The following is a 26,290-nucleotide window of genomic DNA, read 5'->3' on the forward strand; positions in this document are numbered from 1 at the left end:
TAATCTGGATGAAAGTATCTATCCAATCTGGCAACCCAACTCCAGAAAAAGACTGACTGATGAAAATCACAGCAGTGTGTCTGAGAGTCTGAGCTCCCAGGCTGCCAGCTTGAATCTTATTATTCCTTCTGTCTAGTCACAGCTGAAACTCTGCTTAATTACGCACAAACTTGCACAAACATGCACAAACATGCAAATGTGCCAAATTTTATCTACCAGCTGTTTGTTTTTCTTCCAAAACTGGTTAACAAAGAGGTAAATGGTGCAATCTGGCACCACTCCAAAATGATTGTTAATCAATGTTTTTTTTTTTTTTGTATGAAAATTGTGCATATTTAATGCTCATAATGTGGAACTACAGACCAGGTACACATAAAAGAACAGGTCTGAGATGTATGTCTGGATTTCATTTGATGCCCAGATTTTAGAAGAGCACATGGGATTAATAACTTTCCAAGTGCTTTTTGTTTATGTATGAGTGATGTGAAAAGAGGAGAAAAAAGAAAAATTGTATTGTTTTTCCTGGCGCGCCTCCTGCTGGTGACCTGAAGACTCACAAGCTGGTACTAGCAGTAACTTTAGAAATGTTTTTTTTCTTGATCACTGCATTAAAACAGGGATTTATAAAATAGAGTAAATTACTGGAGATTAATTTAATCTGGTATAACTTGAGTTACTGTCCTTCTCTATATCTGGTGTGCACTACAGTGTGAGAAACTCAAAATACAAATCCTTTTATAAGTGGGTTTTGTAATGATTACAGAGCTATTACAGTTCTCAGTTGCTTTGGCATACTGAATTCTTTCATTTCATTGCTTTCACACAGAAATACAGCTGTCTTTAACTGACCACGTGATGTAGTGACCAGCTGTCTTAAACTGACCACGTGATGTAGTGAGTATGGAGCTTGGAAGCTGACAAAAGTATTTAAGCATGAATTTCCTATATGTTAATTATATACACGTCACATTATTTAAAATTCCATATTTTCATGTGGTGTATTTAATAAATTTAAATCTTTACCTAAGCTCTTTCTTTCTTTCTTTTGAGCTTGCGATTGGTAACAGTTTGGTAACCCTCAAATTTCAGATTTTAAAAATTCAGAATCCCAGAAATTCAAATCTCAAAAATACAGATTTGATGTAAATTAGGTCGCTGTGATTTTTAGCCCCTCGATGCAGTGGGCAAACTGGTGGTTATGGCATAGTACTCCAGGAGAGCTGGAACTCTAGCATGACGGCCTTGCACACTGGAAGCTTTAGGCTTATAGGATTGTTCTGGAAGGACATAGGTGACCTGCATCTCTCATGCTCTGGGATCTCCCACATTTGTTGGAATATCTCTCTGTAGGGACCCTGACAGGATGTTGGAACGAGCCTTTTTCAGCAGGAAATCTCATCAGCAAAGAGCTAAGAGAACTGCATGCCTTGATGATAACTCACCCTGCATGCACTGATGTCTGGATGGTGCCAGGGTGATCATATGACAGAACTCAACGTTCCTACTGAAGGTTAGGTGTCTCAAACCTAAGGATCTGACTTCTCAATGTGTTACAATGGTCAGTCTGTAGAATGGTCCCTACCATGCCTAGTACACACCTTATAGTGTTATGTCACCCACACAGTGGCTGATTGGTCATTGATCAGTACATAACCAGCTATTCATTGGGCACAATGTCTGTCTAAGCAGAATGTTGGGGTACAGGGTGACTAATCATCATCGTGGGCTAGAAGCACAGTACTATCATGACAGGCTACTTCACAGGGTGTGTTCATTCTCACACACTCTGCTGAGAGACATTCATTCCAAGAGGTCTGCGCCACAGCTATGATGGTATCTCCATGTACCTTTTCCAGATCTTTTAGGATCAACATTGTCTCCCAATAGAGCGAGAGCAGTGAGCATATCTGAATTTCCTCCCAGTCAGTGGGTTCCTCATGACCTACTGATATAAGTGTACAGATGTTGAAAAGCTGGCCCCTGTTGGTTAGGAGGGGTGAAATAGAACGTAAGGTGACCCAGGTAAACCTTGTTCTGTGAACATCAGATAAACAGCAGGGCTCCCCATCACTCAGAACTTAAGCCGAACTCTGCGAGAAGGTTCCAGAGGAAACGTTAGCCATTCCTGATGACATTTTACAGTTTAGTCACCACATGACTTTGTCTCAAAGACCCCAACATGTGTGTGCATGTGCACAAGAAGGTATCCAGGTGTTCAAATACAGCACCTGATGGTTATCCCGTGTTCATGAAACAGGGTTACATCTGAAACTTTACAATTTTAGCAGCTCTCATAGCTACACACGTGTATGCAGCAAATCAACAAACAACAACAACATAAGTAAGTAAATTGGAAGCAGTGAAGTAATTCATTATAATATATAACTAACATGCAAAGAATGTTGCTCTGTTAACACAGACCCACTGTAATGTGATAGCAAAACACTAACAGACGCTGCTGCTGAATATCTTGTGATCATTGGTGAGTATTCCTGTTTTATACTGACATATGAGTAAAGTTGTATGAAGTAAAGTAAAGTTTGTCTTAACTTGTGGTACAGTGGTTTTCACAGGTTTTTTTTTCTCCTGGAATTCCTGGACAAGTCAGAAATTGAAGCATCTTTCTCCAGGAAGCTCCCTGAAGCTCCAGAAGTTGTTGATGGACATAATGATTATGACTAAGGATGACTTTGTGTCTTTTAATGAAGAAGATAGCCTTGCAGAGCAGAAGGAGGAATAACATAGATTTAGCTAAACATCACTGTGTGCCTAAAGCTCCAATGGCAGTGCTACATTACTACAACTACAGTGGAAAGGATGGATGGTAGGTGTAGTCAGTGATGAAAGCTGTCCAGAAAGCTTTTGGTAGGGCACAGTATTTAACCAAAGTCCTAATACAAGTTCATTTTGTGCCAGCTTTTCAATGGGGACAGGACATTCCTGTCATTAATGAGACATTCTCTTTACTTTCCAGTTAAGCAGTTTTACATCTACATGTTTGTCAACCATTTGTCAACCAGGACATTTCAACTGTCATCTATGTGTGTGTGATGTTTATGCCAGAGTTATTCATTGCATATAATAACCATTTTGGCCTGTATTGATATCTGTTGTAATTGCATGCATTTTAGACAATCAGTTCCCATAGAGACCATTTGATTGCGCTTCATTCCATCACAATATTAGAACAAGCGTTTAATTCACAACTGACACTTGAATCCTTTGAGGTAAAGCAGATTTTCCAGACAGCATTAATTACTGCAGTACCTTCCTGGCAATTACGTAAGTATGGAATTTTATTTAGTAGTGCTCATCCTAATTCAGTATTACACTGGTCATGTCATAATCTGCACGGGTTGTCCTACAAGTGTTATTTCCAGTGTTTATCCATCATAAGCATGAGATTTCCTGTTCACTCTCACCCACATAGCATGCATCTTTAGTAAGCCAATACACCGACCATGTAGATTTCCAGTATAGAGCCGGATGTGGCTGTTTTCTGCAACAGAACAGATATTGAATGAGGGTCTGGTAAGGACTTGAGCTGTTGAGATTGCAGAGAGCACCTGGAGGTGAAGGATCTAAAGGGGTTATATGCTGTTAAGACCTGCTTGAGGCAGCAGGTAGAAGTAGACTCTCTGTATATCTGAGATTAGGCACTGGTTATTTGATATACATATAACATGGACAACATTCTTATAGTGGCCACGTCAGTAGAAGTGATTGTGTTCTGGCTTAATACATCTGCATTGATTGATCCCTCTTATCACTGCATTGGGAACTTGGCAGTAATTTAGGACCTTATTAAAAAGGTTATGGAAGGTTATTTGATTCCTTATTTAATTATATGTTATTTGTTCATTTATTTAATGTTCTGTTTGCATTTGTTACATTATTACATTTCCAAGACGTATATATCAGGGTCGTGTTGTGTTAAATTAATTAATTAATTATTAATTATTAATTTTGTGCCGTGATCATAAATTTACACTGAAGGTGGAAAATTATTGAGAATCTCTATTTTATAGTAAATACGTCCTATAGACAGCAGACTGGGTGAATAAGCAGATGAAAAGCAGACAGGTTATTAAGATCATAATGCATGGTCCCAGCAGACTGAAGAAAGACCATGCATAGATTTTATGCTTTAATCCTGTTCTTTATAGGAAAGAGTTGTATAACATTAATTCACTCATTCATTCATTCTTTTTTAGAAACTGCTTTATCCTGGTTAGGATTGCAGTGGATCCAGTGCTGTCCCAAGAACACTGGATGTGAGGTGAGGACACATCGCCAATGCACCTGCCGTTATGTTTTAAGGAAACCAGAAAACCCCGGAGGATCCCCATATAGACATAAAGATAGTTACCTTGGGCCTAGGATCGAATCAGGAAGGGAACCTGGAGCTTTGAGACAGTCATGCTATCTGCTGTACCACCATATGGAAATATTAACAGCTTTATGTACAGCTTATCCTACACGGGCTCGCAGGGAGCCTACAGCCTGTCCCTGGGGACTCAGGAGACACCCTGGACGGGGGGCCAACTCATCGCAGGGCACAATCGTACACACACTCAAACACAACAGACAATTTAGAGATGCCAATCAGCCTACAACACATGTCTTTGGATGGGGGGAGGAAACCAGAGTACCCAGAGGAAACCCCCAAAGTATGGGGAGAAAATGTATACCACTAAGCCGCTGTGCTCCTGGAAATAAAACATAAGGAAATAAAAATATTTTAAAATATAAAAATAAAATAAAAATAGTTTATAATATTTTATATTTAAAAAATTACTTATATATAAAAATACAATTGAAAAGTCTTTAGCAGGTCTAACTGCATAATTGCAATACTTTTATACAGTGAAATCTGATTGGCTTTAGAACAGTCACGTGAATTGGAACTCTTGTTTGTTTGTTTGTTTGTTTGTTTCGAATCGCGTTTTCGTTAGCAACTGATTCGACTAAAAGATTCATTGCCCTTGAGAGGAAAGGACGGTGAAAAGGAAGAGCAATCAGTATAAAAATGATTTGTTGGCCTTCCTCACTACACAGTGGACTAAATAATGTTGTTGTGAGGAGTTTCCACGACCTTTACAGGTGTTTGTAGAGCAGCGGGGAAGCGGTTAGCGCTAGCAACTTCCGGATCATCTGGAAAGAGTCGACACCGGGGTGTGGCGCAAAACTGCGGATTAATAACATCGCAAATGTTAAGAATGAGCAAAAAAAAAAAGTTAGACACATTTAACTGAGATGTAGTTTGAGCTGATATACTCATACTGAACACATCAGGGCATGAACATGTCAGAATCGGACAGTAAAGAGTCGGACAGTAAGGAATCGAACAGTAAGGAATCGGATCTTTATTTTGATGTTACTCAGAAGGCCAGTTTGGAGCATCTTGCAGATAATGATGCGAGTCAAGACGACGCCAGAGGGCGCCATTTAGGCAATCAGGGTTTAAATGACATTAAAAGCACCTCTACAGGCGACAAAATGAAACCACAAGGAGAACATCATTGTCTCTGGTGTTCAAGCAGGCATGAACATGATACTGTTTATGCAGTCAACACTCAAGACAACAGCAGGGATGAACCTATCGAGAAATCTCACTGGCAACCACAAGGTGACCGTGACGGGGTTACAGATGTGCATCAGGGCAAGAAGAAGCACAGGCGACGGCCTTCCAAGAAGAAACGCCGCTCCAAGCCCTACCACAAACTCTCATGGGAGGAGAAGAGAGAGCTGGATGAGCGTCAGAGTGAGCGGGCCATCCGCATCCGAACCGAGATGTTTGCCAAGGGGCTGCCGGTGGCACCGTACAACACCACCCAGTTCATCATGGAGGAACATGAGTGGGAGGAGCCCAACCTTAACACCATCAGTGAAGATGAGATGTTTTATTACAAGGATACGGATGATCAGTGCAGTGGTGCAGGCAGTGATTATATTGGAAGATTCAGCGGTCAGGAGTTCCTCGAGCGAGACTTTTCAGAGATGTATGAGAAATATCACATGGAGAGCCTCCACAACATGAGCAAAGAGGAGCTGGTTCAGGAATACTTGGAGCTGGAGAGGTGTATGTCCCGCCTTGAGGAGGAGAACAGGCGACTGAGGCTTACCACGGACTCAGAACACGTCAGAGTGCTGGAACACAAACTCGACACACTGTGGGCGAAAACACGAACAACTGTGCTTGCAGAACATCTTTAAATGCTCTTTAGTGAACACAAACTAAATGTCATTTCTATGATTGCAGGATTAGATTAAATTAGATTTGTTTCTGCTCCAGTAATGGTTCTTTAAAATGTTTATTAAGCTTTTAATCTTTTTAAATTTCTGTACCATTAGAGCACTCAGTAGGGAATAAAAGCTTAAAATTAACCCTGAAACTAAAAAACAATTGTTTGTTTTAATTTTTTTATAGTCATTCTTAATTAGTTTTTGGTACATTTAAATAATTTGCAATGATTTATTAAGCTTATTAATTTTGTTTTTACCAATTAGGTCAACATTTAAAAAATATTTTAATAAGTTAGTAATTTCTATAAAATATTACTATGCAAGCTTCGTGAGACTAAATAAATAAAAGTAAAATATTACATCATATCATATATATCGTTATCCGAGTTCTGCATATTGACTGGGAAACTTTTTTTTGCACAGAAATTAAAGTGTTATTTTTGGCTCAATTTAAACATCTATATTACCAACTAGCCCAAATTGTGAATTTTACTACTAGCCGAAGGCCAGAGTAATGATAAAAGATGGCACCGCAATTGCGGAATCAGCCATATGGCTTTATTTGTACAAAGAAAGATTAATAAATATGCACTAAACAGTAATCAAATAAATAAAGCAAGCCAACATGACAGCGCACTGCAATGCCCAGCAATAAGGAATTTATTATAGCATGTGACAGGCCGTTGGACAGACACTCTTCTGCAGGTTAAAGTTCTTTTCTTTGCACTGAGGTGTATGGAGTTCTGCATAGTACTTGTAAGTCACAGAGAAAAGGCCATTTATGAAGAAATAAACAACAGTCTATCGGAGGTTTAGTTCTGTTTGTTTTGTTTAAAACAAATAACACCCCAAACAAAAGTACTTATTATATTCATACAAAATATATAATATAGATTTTTTATATACTGTATACAAAACAAAAAGAAACAGTAAAGAAACCATTTCAAGTAAAATCTTAAAAGAAATGATTGTGCACTGATGTGCACATTTGTAAACCATATAAAAAAAAAGAAAAGAAAAACAAATATGATATTATATGCATATTTACAAGATTAACTTAGCAAGGCTTTGTACAAATGTTACAAAATAGCTGAACGCACATACACACTATACACAAACAATTTCAGACACACAAACGTACACAGATGAAGAAATGCTTAGAATGAGCTGTGTGTGTGTGTGTGTGTGTGTGAGTTGTGAACACACCACAATTTGTCTTGCGGTTTCTCAAAGTAACATGAAAGGGACATGAGCGAAGTTAGGGGTCAAAGGTCAGTTTCAACACATCTGACGTCGGCAAACACTGCCTCGCTAATACTGCATTAATACTCTGCTGAAGTCTATAGCTGAGTGGATGAAAGAATGTGTGTATTTGTGTAAAAGTTTGTGTACCATTTATCATTGTCCCAGGATCTGTGATGAGGCAGCATCGTCATGGTGAAAAGAAAAAGAAACGGTACAATTGGGTGAATTTTAATTTGGCATTCCCTCCATTGGACACAGTGAGAGAATGGGGACACATCTTAAGGGAGAACACAGTGAAGCACCGAAACACACAACGACTCCAGTGTGAGTGTGTGGCAAGAACCCTGGCAGTTCTTTAAAATGTCATGTAGAGACCCCGCTGCTCTCTGGCCCTTTTGTAACACTGTGTTAAAAGAGCACTAAAAGGAATGAAAGAGAGAGAATAAAAACTTTGGCAACGTTTAAAAGAAGCCCTGTGCCATGCAAGCAGAGCAGCTATGAATGAGGAAAAAGGAAACACACAGTTAGCGAACCCGTTCATTGATACCCCTCTTCCACCAACTAGGTGCATAATCAAGTGGGTGTATAATCTCAGAAGAGTTTGGGAAATTGGTGTGGTTCCAGCACTATAATGCTACTTGTCTGGAACCGAAAACGGGCAATTTTGGGGCTTTGGGTTGGCGCCATTTCATTGCCATAACAACAACCCATGGCCACCTTTAAAACAAGACATGAACAGAGGGATTTTTGAAAAATGATATATGTGGCTGCCTCAGTGGTTTTTCACTGGAAATTACAAATAACTAAATAGTAGCCACATAGCTACAGCTAATGCTAGCAAAACTGCTGCTAAAAAGTTGCGCAATCAGACTATGTTGCTAAAGGTAAGTTGTCTTGGGTGTAATCATGGTCTGTGATGATGCCCCTGTGCTCTCTTCACAGACTCTGGATGGTAAAATGTATAAATATTAGCTCTTATACCAGTGGAAATGTAAAAAAAAAAGGTTCCCAGACTCCCAGAACAAGCACCATGTTAATGGAAAATGGGGTATTGGTGTGAAACCTCCACATACACACTCCTAAAGAATCCGATTACTCCTGTCACAAGCATTCGTGGAACTGGGAGGTAGGCGGGGCCCGGTGTGATGAAGGGGCGTCGGCTGCGGAGCGCTGGGGAACGAGGATGGGCTTTTCCCCAGGACGTCGGATTAAAACGAAAGGTTTGGGGGGCGGGGCCGGGGGTTTGTTGTTGTTGTTAACGGCAGAGGAGACTTGAGTGCTTTTGCGGGAGGAGTCCGTAGACGAGACCACCACTGTGTGTCTCCTCCAGGCCCGCCTCCGCCGGCGCGTCTCAGGCGAAAGAGGTTTCCTCAGCCCTACAGAACGCATGTCCTCCACTGAACCGAGCAGACGTGCACGCACCTGCTCTGCCAGTGATGCCTGACTCGCGGAGCCAGAGGTGGAGCCCAGGGCAGGGGGCAGAGCTAACAGGTGACCACTGGATGGGGTCAGTTTGGGTGAGTGAGAAGGGGAGGATTCAGGAAGGCTGGTTCTCGTTCGCCCTTTGTTGGCCTGCTGTTCATCCTCGGTGGGTGAAGCACTACAGACTTCTAAAGGATCTAGTGAACGAGCTTTGGCCTTTTCTGCTTTTAGGCGCCGGCGCGCTAAAGTGTCACACTGAATGAGGCGATGGGAGTTGAAGGAGGGTCGGTTTTGGAGGCGCTGGGAGGCAGTGGAAGAGGAAGTGGAGGGAGTGGAGGAGCGTGCTGCACTTTCAGTTCCTTTTTCTACAGGCTCAGGGGTGGGGCGTTTGGAAGGGGCGGGTGGAGGAGCTGGAATGGAAGTGGGAGCGGGAGTAGGAGTAGGTATGGAGGGTTTGCAGTGCGTGTACAGGAAGCTGCGTGGTGCAGTCGGTTCTGGTGAGGTGTGTGTATTTGATGGAGGTGGTGTGCGTTTCTCAGGACGCTCCTGAGTGAGAGAGCGTGAGGCAAAGCCGCTTTCATTGTCCGTCTCGCTCACCAGCTCGCTCTGCTCATCATCTGCGTCATCACCCCGGCCTTCAGATGCTAAACTCCGCCCCAGCGTAGAGAGAGTGGAGTAACCCGAGACAATAGAACGTGCATCATCCCCTCTCCAGCCGCGACCTTTCGTCTCCAACCTCTGGTCCTCTTCTTCACTGAGGATCACTGAGTGCGCTTCTTCCTCACAAGGCATTCCGGGTTTGTCCTTGCCTGGCGAGGCCATAGTCACTTCCACATTCTCTTCATCATCTTCTTCCTCTTCCTCATCTTCATCTTCTTCTGCCTCTGCACGCGGAGCCGTGTCAGATTCACACCGCTCCGTCTCCTTTCCCTCCCCCTCTCCCTCCACAGTGAGATCGGCTCTGATTGGCTCCTGTTCGGAGTCGTCGTCAGTGCTGCTGCCCAGGAGGCGGGCAACAGGTCGTTTTCTGCGCCTTCGAGTCACAGCAGACATGATGGCCAGCGTCGTCAGGAAGTCCTTGGCTGTGAGGTCACGTTTCGATCCTCCCGAGCCCTGAACAATGACACAGGTTGGACTTTCATTACAGGATGTCAAACAGCATGATCAGAATAGTATTTAAAGTCACGGTACTTAACTTTTTTTTTTGTTGTTGTTGTTAAAAAAATCTTTATTTAAAAAGGGTCAGAAGAGAAATATAGTGCAGTATATACATCCAAGAAAAGCAATTATGTTATATCCTATGTAGTGGGAATATATAGTGAATAGAAAGTCAATTTGGCCCAAATGTGACCTGGGAGGCCCCTTTATTTTATTTATTTATTTTTTAAACAATCCAAGGATATCTAATATCTAATGTCCAATATAACTAAATAACAGCAACAATAAAACTTTACTATTAATAAACAGACATAAAAGTTTTCAGCTTCGGTGCTGTGATATGAACATGTAACATATAACGCTATGGCTTATTAATATTTCACTTCAATACTACATCCTTTAAGTAAATAAAATAGGAATGCAATTTTAAAGGACACAAAAACATCACAAATTCTCAAATAGTAAGTATACGGCAGATGGAAATCAAATAATACAAGCTTTTGAACTCCAATTCTTAGTCAATCCTTACCTTTGATTTAGCTGAATCACTGTTGGTTGAGTCTAAAGTCACAATAAAATAGAAAAAGAGAAAGAAAAGAGAGAGAGAGGCCAAGATGAATAAGTATACGGACATGTTTGTAAGAAATGAGAGGCACAGAGGCAAGTAAGACGCCAAGAAGCAATGGCCGTTTTGGATCCCAAATCTGTCAGGAAGGATTTTTGGCCTTAAGTCATTTTTTAACAGCTATATCACATCTTCTTGACTCTGTGACTGTCATTCAATATGAAGCATCCCAACAAGAGACAATGTTCACACAAGATTCAGACCAAGCAACATGTGCATGACAAATGGTTATTGATTGTCTTGAAGTGATGCTCAAATGTGAACAGGGTCTCCAAATCTGCAGCGTTAAAGAGGAACCGCACACACTGTTGACATCACTTCACATACTGATGACATCGACCCATCAAAGAAGCCATGTAGGAGGCGAGAGCAGCAAAGGGCAGAAGGGCAGGGAGGATGATTTTAGAGACATGGGGGAAACACTGCATTGACATAAGTCACATACCCACACCCAGTCACAATCAGAAACTCACACACACACACACACACACGTTCAAGCATTCACTCACTCTCACACAGCTGCTCACAAACACACACACACACACACACACACACAGGGTATGCCAGGCGAAACCCATCCTACCGCAGTGGCTGCTCCACAGGCTCAGCTATGAGAGGGACGCAGAAATGTACAGAGAGAGAATTGGAAGAGGAATACAAAAAGAGAAGGAAAAAAATGAAAAACAAAAGAAAATGGAAAAGTGCAGAGTCCTCAACATGCAAGAAATTTGTGTACTTTTGTGTACTTGGTTATATCTAAACACACATTTAGAATTGTTCCTACTGACTGTAGTGCCATGTCCCGGGAACACCACTCATAATGGGGGTGGGCAATATGTGAAAACTATCAGATCACGATTCTTGATTTCTACAATACACGATACAGTATGTATCATAATGTATAGGTTTGCTCACAAACGCCCTACAAAACAGTAGCATTGCATTTAAAAGAGTTTGTCTGATGATACCTTTTTACTGTCTATAAAAATGTAACATCTATAAATATACAAACAAATATTTAACACTCACCATACATTATATATATATATATATATATATATATATATATATATATATATATATATATATATATATATATAAATATTGATGGATATTAGCCCAGCCCTAACTCAAAATATCTCAAAATCCTCCTGGTCTAGAATCAGAGGAGCTCTTGAATGCAGCATCAGTCATTTTAAATAGACTAAAATTAGTTCAGTGCGGTTTGTGATTTAAATAGTGGACAGGTTGCGCAGGCTCTCACCTGAGATCTCGCCCAGGAGCCCAGCTCGGCCAATGTTCGATAAGAGGTGGTCTATGTTGGGGGCAGGTTGAACTTCCTCTGTGTCCACTGGCGTCTGACAGAGACAAGACAAGAAAGAAAGAAAGAATAACTTCAACATACAGTATTTCAAGGGCTCCACAACTTCTCATACTTAATCATGATTTTTTGGCTTCCTCAGTGAATTAAATACAGTTATATCACAGTGCTGCTGAATTCTCGAATCAGAAGGTGTGGAGTAATTTTCCATAACAGTGCTGGCTGTATTTCAAATCACAGGTTTATACTGTTATTTACTGAATCAATCTCGAGTGTCAGTGCTTTCTAACACTCAGTAAGTCTTCCGCCATGGGAACGTTTTCATGGCTGGAGTAGTTTCTGGTTTATCAGTAACATGACAAGCTGCATTTTTTATCTTCAAGAGAGAAAAAATAAAGAGGTTGGTGAGAGAACAACTGTTTATAACAAGTGCTATAACGTAAGCGATTATAGGAACTAAATACTTTGATGGGTGTTCCACAACATTAAATATAACTATAAATGGATAAAAGATTGGCAAGTCAATCTTTAATAAATTAAAAAATGTTTTTTTTTTAACTATGCAGGCAAATCACTGAGGAAAAACACTGTTAACTGTAACACTGGGGATCTTAGCTATGCTATATAGTATGTATATTATATATACAATATATATATATAAAATTAAATATTTATACTATCGAAGTTATGCAGGATTATGATGTAAAAGACAGATCTGTTGATTTTAGATCATAAAATGATGTGATAAACATCAAATAAAAAAACAACAACTATCAAAGTAATCATGGTTATCATTTCAGCTGTAACGTACCTTTTCATCCTTGTCATGTTCCTCACTGAAGAACCAGGCATACTGCATATGTGAGAGAAAAATGAAAGGGCAAATGTGTTTTGAATTCAAAGTAAAAATCTGAAATAAAGACGGTTTCTTTAGTTGTGGTGCTTAGCGTGAGAAAGCTTTACATGTTGGATGAGAGTCTCGACGATCTTGTAGCGGTCAGGCATGTGGGTGACCATGTCTGTCATGTTGTCCTCCGATGTTCTCACGAGAGTGGGTCCAAACACTAGTGCCAAGTTACGAGGCTCCATCTGCACGCACACACACACACATTCACACACACACACACAAAATACATAACTGTGCAGGTAAATTTAATACTCCTACACAAATACAATATATCTAAGCCAAATATAAACCCCAATATAAGGCAGCGAAGAAACTCCTGTTTTTTTTAACCTAATCTCTACACCATCTGTGTTTTATTTTATCAATTTATTCATTTCATTCATAACCTACAATTTAAACTGGACACAAATGAGCAGTTTAAGGTTAAGGGCCTCGTTCAAGGACACAACACTGGCAGCTTGATGGTGCTGGGATTTGAACTCACAGGCCAAAAACCAAAGCCTTAACCACTGAGTGAATATCATGGACAAGAACTAAAAAAAAAAAAAAAAAAAGCTGTATATATTAAACTTGCATATAACAGAAGTCTAAGGGCAGCTGCTGGGGCATCAGTAAACATTTACGATTATTAATAAACATTTATGAGATACATACACATTAGATAGAACTGACCTTATTCTTCTCCGAGTGATTGGCTACAGTCTTCAGATGACCAATTAGAAACTTCAGAGTGTGGAAGTAATGATCTGGCAAATCATGGATCTGCAGAGAAAGTGACAAAAAAAAAAGAACTCAAAGTCATTAAGCAAAATGCTGTGGTATGAGAGGAATAAAAAACTCAAGGACATGCTGTTATAGGAAATAATCAACAGGGCCACATCATACCATCCTGTTGTTTATTTTTCCATAACAGTACATCCCAAAGTGTTTTATTCCTTACATTATAAACACAGTAAAATGAATTAACAAGAAAAAGAGATCTAATAGGAAGAAATGAAGTGGTGTAGGTGTGTGTAAGTGAATACACCAGTAAAGATGCCACATTCATACCAGTTTCTTCAAGGTCTTCAACCTGTCACTTGGATTCTCCATACGATTGGCATCGATGAAGTCATTGTACTTGTCTTTCAGAGAAAAAGAAAACAATCAGACACCAGCTGACTACACAATACAATGTACCTTAAATGTAGCTCAGTAAATATGAGTACATTGTTTTTTTTATTTGCCTAAATGTGATATGAATATATTTTTTCATATCTGTTTAAACTTTTCAAATCAGATTTGAGCCACTTTCCTATGTGCTGCTAAAACACAAATGTGAACAGTCATGGCAGAACGATGAGGCTCACCATCAGTAAAGAGGGGCTCCGGAAGCTTGCGGAAGAAAGATTTGAGCAGGCTGCTCACCACGTTCAGGTCCTGCCACCGCTGGATCAGACAGAAACACGAGCCACACAAGATAAATAATCATAATCATAATCACAATCATAAATAATCCCCATTTAGGGTACGTACACACTGATGCTGATCTCAGATAAATGTATTCATGTATGAATGTTGAGATACAAATTTAATGCAAGTATAGATTTGGATATATCTGGATATTCAGAAGTGTGTTTTGATGTTATAATAGCATTTACTCTTATCTTATGTCACTTTGTCTGTAAATCAACTCTACTGAGTTTGACCTGTTCATTGATTGTCTAATATAATATAATATAATATAACATCTGGATACCAGCTCATTCATGCAATTTTCCAATCAGCCTCACCAAAACTGAGCAGATGAAAATTGTAAAAAGACCAGGTGATGTTTTTTCTATAATTGCATGAATGTGTATATACTATATACTCCATTTATGTACCATTATTGCAATTAATTAATTAATTTCTTTTATACATTTCATCCTAGCACTTATGATTACATAAAAATTGCTTAAAAATTCATCAGTTATCTGTAGAGGTATCTATTAAACACTGTATGCTGCAAAATTAAAAAAAAAATCTTTGCTGTTTGCAGAGGATTTATGTTTAATGTGCTGATAATTCTTTTAAAATGTATTTTTTTCCTTTTAATTTTTTTATAGGAATGTGTGTGTGTGTCTCACCTCCTCTGTAGTGTTAATGTCACTGCCCTTGTTGAGTTGATCCTGCAGGCTGGACACCACAGCGTTGTTACCTGGCACTCTGTAGATTCCTGTATACTCCAGACCCATCTCCTCCACCAAGCCACAGCAGATCTCAACAATCAGGGGAACAAACTACACACACACACACACACACACACACACACACACACACACACACACAGTGCTACTAAGCCAGGACAGTCCTCACAATTATTCTCTAAAGAATCGATTCGCACCAGCGTTCACATTCAGACCTTGTTATTGCAGGCGGGTTGGCAATCCTCCAGCCGGACTCCAAACGCTTTCGGGTCCGCCTTCTTCGCTTTCTTCATGAAGTTGATGCCCCATGGAGACTTGGGAGGACTGCTCTCCTCTGAAAGTGGGAAGGAAAATGATTAAGAATGAAAATAAAGAAAGAGAAAAGAGGGAAGACATGATGTTGGGGTCTTGGCTGAGCGTGTGTAAAACAGGCTGACCTTTGGGTTCGTGTTTGGGCGAGCGTGGGGGCGCACTGCTGGTGTCAGCCTTGGTGAGCAAGAAGGTCATGCGTGGCACTCGGGGAGATGAGTCAGGCTTATTACCTGTCGGACTAAACGGAGCCACAGAAAGACAACAACAATGAAAAACAACTTTTCATTAAGAGCTTTCCATCTGACACAAGATCTACAGACTGTATTTATAGTGTATAACAAACGTAAACATAGTGTTCAAACATAAGCACTGCCCAATATTAAATGATATTATATGATATACATGTTGTATTATAGTATCACACAATAACACCAGAAATAATCAAATCTTTGTTTATAATTGTTCATACGTTGAATTGTAACTCATATATTGAGAAGAAGATTGCGTCATATCATGATGGAAAGAGAACAACCCTAACCTCTATATGACCTCTACATTAACTGATGTCATAAAACACTTTGACTTAATGCATGAACCATGTTTAATACAAGCAGCATAACGATGATTATTCAAAATATATCACTTCCAGCTTTTATCAAGACCAGCATGTTATCTGCACTCACCTCTGCTTCCTGTAGTCATTCAGTTTCTTGTTGATGAGAGCTTGTCGAGTGAAACCCAACTCCTACAACACACAAACAAGCAGTCTATCACCTTTATACATCATCAAAACAAAAACTGGGAATATTTACCAATTAATAGCTCAGCAAACTTTAATGGTCTAAAGAGACAATAAAAATACTTCACTATCAGCTGGTGATTTTTAATAGAAAATCATTTGCTGTTATCCATAGCTATGTTTTTTTTTTTTGTGTGTGTGTGTCCCACCTCGCTGTCAGTCTTGCTGCTTTCCCGGATCACTCTGATCCACTCCAGCATGTCGTCTCGGTCCTCAGCCTGCAGCAGGTACTCGCAGAAGTCCTGCGTGGTCAGTCGCAGCGCATTCTTGCGCTTCGTCTCGCTGTACGCAATGTCTACCAGGCAGCCTCGGAGTCTGATTGGTTGCTCGTCTTCGGATCCGCCTCCCAGGGCGGCACCTTTCAGCAGTGCCTCCCGTTTGTCTTTGTAGAGGTAGAGTGCACCGAAGCGCAACACTGAGAAGACCCGCCTCCAGGGACGAATGGCACTGCCCACCTTCTGAAGCGTGAACAGAGAGATGGCATACAAATATTAAGAAGAGAAAGATGAGTGGAAAAGGAAATAGAGAGCTGACAAGACAGAGTTGAATGTGAAAAGTGAAAAAGAAGTATTATAACCCTTAATAATACTGCTAATCTTTCTATCTTACATAAACCAGTGAAAGACACAAAAATATGAGATTTAACTATCACAGCGAATATATTTAGACATTCTGTACATTATCACAGAAATGACTGAATTATGACTCACTGATGAGCTGCTCAAAGTTACATTTGGATACAGAACACACACACACACACACACATTTTTGCACAGGTGCATGTGTAACCCGTATTGTTTTAACGCAGGATGAATTTCTTCTGCATGTGTGATAATATCGTTCAGCTCTGCCTCTTATCTCACCTTGCCCTTCTCAGTGTGGATTTGTTTGTAGTGCAGCCATCCTTCTTTCCTCACGTCACTGTAGCTGATGCTGCCCAGCTCCGAGGCAGAGTGACGTTTAGAGCGAGCCTCGTCAGCCACCGTCAAGCTGTCCAGGGACTACACACACACACACACACACACATAAAATACAAAATCACAGCACATTCATCTTCTAGAATGGCACATATTTCTAAATGAAACAGGAAATAATGTAAGACTTTGGTTTTAAATGCTCGAATCTGGTTGGTTAATATTATTTTCTTCCCTGCCAATGTGTGAAGCTCAAGTATAACTGCTGCTCAGTTTAGTTTAACTGCTCTGTCTGACTATTTTAATTTTTTTTTTTTTACTAAAAGTGGAACCACTAAACATCTATGTACTTCAGTCACACTCTCAATTCTCTAATGGCGATCATTTTTTAAAGTCATGTTTATATTACAGAGATTATATTCGGCTCATTTTGACCTTGAAGTGACAAGGTTAAAACAGTTCGCAGGAGGATCAGGAGGATACCCAAGCACTTTCACACCATACTGCACACGACTTTAGTCAGCTGCACTTACCCCATCACCGAAGAAGCTTTTAACTCTCTTTGGCAACCTCCTGAAAGGAATAAAATAGACAATATGAGTCAGGAGGCATACAATCAGTTCCTCCTGCAGCATAAATAACTGCAGCACATCAGTATAGGTCTTATAGTGGAAATATTTACGAAACAAAAACCATCTATGAGCAGTATATTTGCCAATCCTTTAGTGATTGGTTCTAATAGAGTACATCCCCCCGCCCCCCATTATTGTTAGCCCAATTATAGAATATTAAGTTTTTCCTTACAGAAGATTTTTCCTACATTTATCTCAATACCTTGGTATAAAACCAAAGTGGTGTGCAGAGATGACCAGAATTCAGTGATGCTCTTTTTTTAATCACTTGATAGTAATGGAGATGACTATTGACTAGGACCAAGGTTGTTATGGTTATTATTTAGTTATCATAGCGTAATTGACTGGTCACTTGAAATGAACTGGGTTAATCTAAAACCAAGTATAAATAATATTTAGAGTTTTAATCTAACTCTTAATAAACGCAAAAAGTGCTGTTAATATGATACACAGTGTTTCAAATCTACATCTGGATGAGGGAAAAGTTCTGGAATAAATGGCACGAATAAATTTACATGACGACACATTTGATTATAAAATATGATGATTTAAATATGATGACATTTAAGTTAAATCTATGCCGTGATCATGAGGGGGTAATTACGTTGAAAAAGGTCTCTGGCTTCAAAAAGTTTGAGAACCCCCATCTTAATAATTAGTTTAAGTTCTAGTCTATATTTCTTTAGCTCATATTTAGAGACAGCAATAAATATATACACATAGCAATTAACTCTGATCAGCAACTGTAATATTTACACTGAATAATAATTACGACTTTGGAGTTAACTCTAAAGCTTTCATAAATCCATCCCTAAAGACTCACGAGAAGACCCGCCCATCGTCTCTGAGAGTGTGGAGTCCCTCGTCACATGACTTGGAGCGCTCGGTGGTGATGGCCAACAGATAGGAAGAGCGGCGACTGGATTTGATGCTGCCTGCTCAGAAAGACGAGAAGAGAAGAACAGCTGATTTGTACTGAGTGAGAAGAAATAGGATGGCGTGAGACGGAGAATGTTAAGGGACGGGAAAAGATAGCGAGGAGGGGATGAGAGAATAGAGAGTGGGGTGAGCAGGAGAGTCTGTAGGAGGGATGCAGGGCGGATAGAGGGATGCTGTTCCAGAGCTGCTGGGTCTGCTGTAAATCGTTCAGTCCAGCTGTGGTTCGAGCGTGTGCACATGCAGGAGAGCATGCAGACGCAGGCTATAATCTCGGACTCATGTTCTAATACATGCACGAGTTTAGATGTGAATGCGAGAAACAGAGGGATCTGCTGTATGTGTCGTAAAAACGTATACGTGTGCATTTCAGTGGTGTGTGTCTGAGCATGCATCTCTCTCTCTCTCTCTCTCTCTCTGCGAGACTCACTGCAGTCATGGGAAGAGAGGCGGCTGAGGGGGAAGGTGAAGGTTGGGGAGGCGGGGCTGGTCCCCACAGCGGAGGCGGACTTAAGGCCGCCACTGGACACGACGGACGAGGCGGGGACGTGACACGCCCGCAGATCTGCGCTCGGGCTGGTTGGCTCATCTGTGGGAGGAGCAAAAGGAGAGAAAAAAGAAGGGAAGATAGGAAAAGAGGATGAGAAAAGGAAGGGAAGGTGAAGGATACAGAGGAAAGAGGACAGGAATAGAAGGAAATCATTAGAGAACAGGAAAAAGCAGGGATGAGCAGAAAGAAATGAGAGGGCACAGGTTAAAGGAAGAGCAAAAACAGTGTAGCAAGGTTAACTCATTAAACCGACATGTTTTTCTCTCATCCACAGAAACACAGTACGAACGAACACGCCATTTTGTAAACTGAAAAAAAAAAAATGAAAGTGAAAAAGCCATCGGACAAAACCAACCTCATACAAGTGAAAAGAATGAAAGAATGGAGGAAAAGAGACAACCAGTTCAAATCTGAAGAACATTTTAAAACCGGAAAGCACTCATCCATCATTAAGAGAGAAAAAAGATTAACGAAATCAACTCTGATCATACCTGGATCTTTGTCCTCCATGAGAAACGTGCTCAATGTGGAAATGAGATGTGTGCGCTGTGTTTGAACTAAAAACAAAGTTTCAGTTCTTTTATGAACCTATGAATGTGTTTTTGTGCAGGTTTCTATCCATTACTCTACAGCAGTGTTTGCCAAGTTACAGATAAAGTCAAGGTATAAGTAATGGGAGGAGTCCTGAAGCCTGCCATTTTAAATTCACTGAAATAATCTGTGGTGATTGTTTAATGCCTTTAATGCTCATAAAACTGCTAAAGTGGCATAGGATGGAAAGCTTTATAGCTTTAGCTTTATTAAAAATCCATATACTGTACATAAATATGCTACATAAATGTGTTTACTGTATATTACTTTATTAATACAATATTACTAAATATGCATATATTACTGCTAGTAAACTAGCTGGGATTTGATATCATTGTCATATTCTTAGGTCTGTATACATATTACAGTATATAAATGTGTCAAAATATACTATAACACTCATCATAACATTAGCTAAGTCAGCTAGCAGGTTAGATTCACACTAAGGGTCTTTGGATAAAGGTTTCCAGATACCAAATCATCCTCTTCAAATGAAATTAGTTCAAAATACAAACTACAAAGCTGTTCAATATGTCACAGAAGTGATGAAAATTCACAAAAGACACAACTGTTGTGCTGTTTTGACAATTTGATCCAAATTATCCAACAACCTTTATTTAAAGTTACTTTAAATTCTCATTTAAGTCCTGCACTCGACTATTAAATCACTGCTACCTAATGCTATGAAACCAATTCATAAATGTTTTTCTTATAAAGTGACAATGCCCTCTTACAACTTCACTAAACGCTTCTGCTTTCAGTTCCCCCGTGACCTCCACAGCAGCAGGAACAAGCTCTCTGGGTTAATTATTTCTCTCTCTGTGCATATTTCTGCTCAGCACCAGACCTGACCTGACTGTGAAGCTGCCAGTATAGGAAATCAGTCACATCTGACACCCTGCAATACTAATCCAAACCACCAGATGGCAGCAGAATGCACTGCCACTAACACCAAGAAAGGATGGTGTTTTCTCATTAACCACATTTGATCTGAGATTTTATTTTAACATTTTCCCTCTTTATATCTTTATATATAAATCTATATTCGCTAATCATCCAGTGTTACAACAACCTCAATCGTTTTTAATCCCTTTCACCCACCTTCTTTTGCCCTTGCTCCTTTTTTCATAATTTCCAACTCTGTCAGGTTTCTGGTGCCCCATACAGCCGTTTTCCTCACGTCCCTTCTTGTCATTGTCAGCAGGTGTACATCAATTATCAATCAATCATCTCAGCCAGAACTTCATCTCGCTGCTCGTTTCAATCCCTAATCGTATCCTTTTTTTTCCCTTCTTTCTACATTTCTGTTCCCGCTCTTCTTCTTCCATGCCAGCACAGAGTTAACCGTTCGCTCATACTCAGTTCTGGAGGTGGATGAGAAACCAGAGAGAGAGAGCACGCAAACATTCCCAATGTCTCTCTCTCTCTCTCTCTCTCTCTCTCACACACACATACACACACACAAACTCTCTCTCTCATGGAGAGAGAGACAGAGAGAGAGACAGAGAGAGAGAGAGAGAGAGAGAGACAGAGAAAGCGCAGGGGCGGAAACATTCCCAATCTGGGATGCAGAATCTGGACTGGGCCTGTTTTCCAGCCACTGGCAGAAATAGCTGCACTGTGGGTTTAACAAAGGCGCTTATTACTGCAGGCCGAGCTCACACACGAAAAAGCAGCATCATTAACATACAGAACATACCCTTTCCATGAACGCTGTGCATTCACAGTATAGACATCACAGACTGGTTACGCTTCTATTTTTACTGCTGCTTACTAATCCAAAACACGACCAGAATTAAAAGAAAAACTCCAATACTTTTAACCTGTTTTTCTCTTTACTATAACTGTAGTGTAGGTGCAGTTTCCATGAGCAATGATTTCAATACGTTTCCCTGACCTGAGAACAGAACAGAAACCTGTTTACTCAAAACTCACTCATCATACTCCAAGGGCAGGTCTTGAAGTAGCCAGTAAACATCTTTACACCCCGGTGCTGCTGAAGTCTCCACTCTGATTGGTCAGAATGCTGCTTAATTTCTACTGGTTTATATTAATGCACTTGTTATGCACTCATAATTTATTGTTTTCATATTAACTTACACTGCACCTTGTATGGCAAACATTCTGTATAAACAAATAAAAAATGTGTGAAATTCTGTGAGGAGCCACTTATTTAGCATTTATGGAAGGAGTCTCCAGTGTCAGAGTTCAGAACAGCCAAGTGTAAAGCAGTTCCTGTAAGTTTTCTGACATAAGGACGAAAAGTGTGGGTTTTTTTTGTCTAATTAAATCAAGAGAGAGAAAGAGAAAGAGAAGCTTTTGAGGGAATGACTGATGACATTGTTATGTGACAAACTTCAGATTTTGGAATGGATGTACCATGAATTTGTGAATGATGTAGAGAAGGACTATTTTAGAAATATCAGAGTTACAAGCAAATCACCTTGCTAACCTATTAAATCAGTTAAACCAGTTTTTTGCCCTTTTTCAACAATAAGTGCTTTATAAATAGTGATAATTGATTTATGATTGTTGTATTGTTGCCTTTGAAATCGATGCATTGATCCAAATCAGCTTGTTACACCCCTAGTAAGTGCAAACAGGACCTAACTTGTTTCATGGACATTCCACAACATTAAATATAACTATAATTGTTAGTGTTGCCAAATTAATCTGTGTTATAAGAGGAATGAAACTCTTCAAGACATGATTTAATTGTAAAATAATCAACTTTGGGGTGTTACCAATATCGGGCCATATCACACGACACCATCATTGATTATTTTCCTATAACAACACACCCCAAGTGTTTTATTCCTTACTTGCAGAATGCTAAAGGGATTAATAAATTAAGTTCTAGAAACTTTCATAAGAGTGATTTCACAGCTTTTTTGCAATTGTGTGTTACCAGTGTAGCAAAAGTAGCTCAAAGTAAACATGGTATCTCACACCACAAAGGTAACCAAAATTAATCTGTACTGTATTGCTGCAGTGTTTTGAAAAAGTGTTATGGTGTAATGGTTGTAGTTTTAAATTTCCATCAAGTAGTTTAAAAGTTTACTGCCTGGGATCAACAACTGCCCTTAGACTTCCATTATAAGTGAGTTTCGAGTCAAAGTTTGCTTTTTTTCCCTCTTCTTTCTTATCTATGTAGTCGAAAGAATGCTTCTGTGTGGTGGACAGAGATTAGGTTGAAAAATGTTGGAGTATTGCTTAAACTTCTACATGCCTCCTTATGGCCAGATACATGTGCACACTTCCTGCACTTCCATAACCGAGCTCCATCTAAGTAAGAACACACCAAACATAGAGGAACTCTCTGGAAGCTGGAGTCAGATGAGAAAGAGCAGAGGGGTGATCTCAGAGAGGGATATGGAGACAGGAAGTACACAAGAACAAGGGAACATCACAAGTTTCTGAGAGATGTTCACAGGTCCTACTGTTGTGTGTGTGCGTGTGTGTGTGTGTGCATGAAGACCCCCTCCTCTTTGCACACATGACACAATGGTACCATTGAGGGTAGAAAGAGCTGAGTGTGCTGATTGTGTCCGATTAAGTGTGTGTGTCTCACCCCCTCACTCCAAAACCCCTGAGCTCCCTACCCCTTTTTTCCCTCCTTCCGAGTCCCATACATCTGTGCCACACCACCACAGTATACCCAGAATGCACCAAATCCAACAGTGCTGTGTGAGCTCCATACTAATCAGGAATAGATGTATGACTTTGGACCATTTTAGTCAATAATGTTGCTTCTGTGACTTTAAATAGTACAACTGAGGTGCAAGAATACATTGATGACCACATGCAAATGCAGTAAACCGCTAAAATTTGTCTGAGAGTGTCTCTGTTCACCATGACAACACCACCAGCAGTGGCTGAAAGCTGAGACTCTGTTGGGAATTTATTGTCTTGCTGGATTTGGTTGAACATAAATCAATTGGAATTTTTCATGGAGGTCACATTCAAAGTTGTGGATCTAGTCACCAGTGATATAGTGTAGATTTCATCAGCAGTGCTAAGGACTGTCTGCATTCATAACCTGGAACCATGGTTTAGTTTGGCTCGGTGGAGATTGAGGAATGCTGTGTTGTTAATGCCAAAGAAATTACTGTATAAATATTGACGATATTAACAATCCAGTGAGTATGGGTGTCTCTGAAACATTTAAAAAAGCTGCCTCTGAGTTCAAATCCTGATGATGCCACAGCCATCCGTGGCATCCGCCAAGAGTTTTTTTTTTTTTTTAGGGGGGTGGCATACTCTCACTCTCCCTGTCAATCACAGTGACACTAGCCAATTGTAGGCATCTTTGAGCTCATGTATGTGGAAGAGGGCAGACAGTGATTCCCTCTAAGTGTGTTACGATGCCTTGTGACACAGAATGAGCAGCAGATTGAAAAGATATGGTTGGCTGGATTCCTGTGTCTTGGAAGCAAGTGAATGCTGTCTACTGAGGTCCCTTCATCTGATTTTTAAAGCAACACAGGCATATTCTTTATTGTACTACATGTCCCACAATCCTGTGTGTCTGCTCACATGCAGCAACCAAAAATGGTGGCGGAGAACACCTCAGGGAGGGAACAGTTTATAGACAAATAAGCTATTTGGAATTGTATTTTAGTTGGTGTAGGCACAGAACGTTTGCTGTACTTTATATTCCATCATGCTTAAAAGACTTTTGGGGTTAGTGACCATTAGTGTATAGTGTATATAGGGGTTCTTAACCTGGGGGTCGACCCTGGGGGGTTGTGAGAGTAGCACTAAAATAGATCAACAAAATCTTTTTTTATGGGTGTATACAAGGTCTGCCTAAAGGCACCACCTACAAGCCATTAACAGACAAACACAATCAGCTGTTGAAACACAACAAAGTTCGATAGCTGTCCTGGGGTAACATACTGAGTCGCCTTTATGAGGGGGTGAGGGTCATGCACTGGGAAAGAGGTTAAGAAGCCCTGTATTGCTGGGTCTGAAGTGTGTCTCAAAATGTGTTTGCTTGCAGGTACATTTTAGCTCCTAAAGTCCTGTTTTCTAAAACACTGAACTATGAGACACTGACATTAAGCCTATATATTACTCATGGACCATAGCCACGTGACACAGTGAGCTTTTCAGAGGAAGATATAGTCACTGGACTGAAAAAAATTACAAGAATTTTGTTTGAAAGAGTGCTGACTAAATGCAACTCTCAGTCAGTGAATGTAGGCAGCCATGTTACTTATCAAAATGTGTCAGAATCTCTAGTGAAACATGAAGGTTTGGTTCACAAGATTAGTGTAGCCGAGGCTTCAGGTGATAAATCTTAACCAGTACAGTAAACTAGATCCAAAATGTGGCAGTTCAATCTAAAAGAAGTCTAAAAGAGGTGATAATCATTAAAAGTTGACTCGGTGTCAGGCTGTATTTCTGACATTTTAAACAGACTGATGGCACTCTTACTCCAGAGTTCAGGCCGGAAAGCTCAAAATAATGGCTTGACATCTATTAAACTAGTCTGATGACCTTAAACAGTGCTCAGGGTCAGAACCAGAAACATGGACCTGATTTATCTACTAACAAAAATAATCGAACTAAATAAATGTGACTGCTCAGTGCCAGCTGCCAGGGCTGCGCTGCTGTCACTTCCTGCTTTCTGTGAAATGTTTCATTCAAACCCACAGCAAAGGCTCCAACTGAAGGTCACTGATGGCATGCACACAAGTTCTGTGTCTGTATTAATGAAATAACTTGCCACACCCAGAGGGAGCAGTTATTTCTATTCAGTGCCGTTCAATTTGCATTTCATAACAAAAAAGAAAACCAGAACACCCAGTATCATCTCAGTACAGAATAGCCAATCGGGTCAAAATAGTATACCAGTCAACAGTGTTAGTGTATGTCAGAGCCGTAAAAGTACATATCGTGAAAAAAATGAAACTGGAACATGTTCAACCTGTAATGCAGATTCATGCAAAACAGTGACTCACACTGACATGAATCCACATATGCTCCAGTGTTTCTGACCTCATTTTTACCTAAAAAGCCGAGCACAGATTATACACACATGCTAACTCAATAGTGGCACTGAGGTTAAAGACACTGCACACACACCTTCATGCACAGACATTTCTACGTGCACTTCTATTTCATTTTAACCGTGCATGGCATTTATATAGCTGATCTGTTTTTATAAGAAAAGGCAAGTTTTACAATTCCCAAAAAAACCTCTATGAATATGGCATGTTCTAAGCCCATTAAATATTCTGGTATCCATTAGCTATTAACAATTCCTCTGAAGAAATCTGACAGAATGCCCAACACGTTTGGAAATGTGGTGCCAACTCTAACGTCTGTAGAAACTAACAAAACAGCTTAGTAACACTAACATGAATCCACATATTCTCAAGTCTGATATTACACAGTCAAGCACTGGTTCACCTTTTTCACATATTCTCAATAGATAAATTTGACATTCTGTCTCATCT

General features: G+C 40.0%; 2 protein-coding genes across 8 annotated transcripts in view; one reads left to right on the forward strand and one right to left on the reverse strand.

Annotated features, from left to right (window-relative positions):
• Window positions 1–4,835: 4,835 nt before the first annotated feature.
• LOC113528511 (protein HEXIM1-like) lies at window positions 4,836–6,750 on the forward strand. The gene has a single exon (XM_026917100.3). The coding sequence runs from the start codon at window positions 5,299–5,301 to the stop codon at window positions 6,214–6,216; it is 918 nt and encodes a 305-aa protein (XP_026772901.3). The 5' UTR covers window positions 4,836–5,298; the 3' UTR covers window positions 6,217–6,750.
• A 140-nt stretch (window positions 6,751–6,890) lies between these two features.
• Window positions 6,891–26,290, reverse strand: part of arhgap23a (Rho GTPase activating protein 23a) — a 79,028-nt gene continuing 59,628 nt past the window's right edge. For 5 of the 7 annotated variants that reach the window (XM_026917015.3, XM_026917014.3, XM_026917012.3 and 2 more), the window contains 17 exons: window positions 19,116–19,274; window positions 18,573–18,684; window positions 17,651–17,690; window positions 17,067–17,204; window positions 16,353–16,661; window positions 16,088–16,149; window positions 15,530–15,642; window positions 15,308–15,426; window positions 15,033–15,185; window positions 14,274–14,352; window positions 13,975–14,048; window positions 13,597–13,686; window positions 12,981–13,106; window positions 12,829–12,870; window positions 11,961–12,054; window positions 10,601–10,632; window positions 6,891–10,026 (listed from right to left, as the gene is read on the reverse strand). In XM_026917015.3, coding sequence (XP_026772816.3) covers window positions 8,593–10,026; window positions 10,601–10,632; window positions 11,961–12,054; window positions 12,829–12,870; window positions 12,981–13,106; window positions 13,597–13,686; window positions 13,975–14,048; window positions 14,274–14,352; window positions 15,033–15,185; window positions 15,308–15,426; window positions 15,530–15,642; window positions 16,088–16,149; window positions 16,353–16,661; window positions 17,067–17,204; window positions 17,651–17,690; window positions 18,573–18,684; window positions 19,116–19,274 — 3,176 coding nt within the window. In that variant the 3' untranslated portion in view covers window positions 6,891–8,592. The remainder of the gene's footprint in view (window positions 10,027–10,600; window positions 10,633–11,960; window positions 12,055–12,828; window positions 12,871–12,980; window positions 13,107–13,596; window positions 13,687–13,974; window positions 14,049–14,273; window positions 14,353–15,032; window positions 15,186–15,307; window positions 15,427–15,529; window positions 15,643–16,087; window positions 16,150–16,352; window positions 16,662–17,066; window positions 17,205–17,650; window positions 17,691–18,572; window positions 18,685–19,115; window positions 19,275–26,290) is intronic. The other 2 variants (XM_026917016.3, XM_026917013.3) reach the window with 1 other exon arrangement.

Source organism: Pangasianodon hypophthalmus, chromosome 13, assembly GCF_027358585.1.
Source record: "Pangasianodon hypophthalmus isolate fPanHyp1 chromosome 13, fPanHyp1.pri, whole genome shotgun sequence".
Taxonomy (NCBI): domain Eukaryota; kingdom Metazoa; phylum Chordata; class Actinopteri; order Siluriformes; family Pangasiidae; genus Pangasianodon; species Pangasianodon hypophthalmus.

Bases quoted from the DNA above. Each gene is read 5' to 3' on its own strand.
- LOC113528511 (XM_026917100.3), top strand. From the start codon at position 5,299: ATGAACATGTCAGAATCGGACAGTAAAGAGTCGGACAGTAAGGAATCG.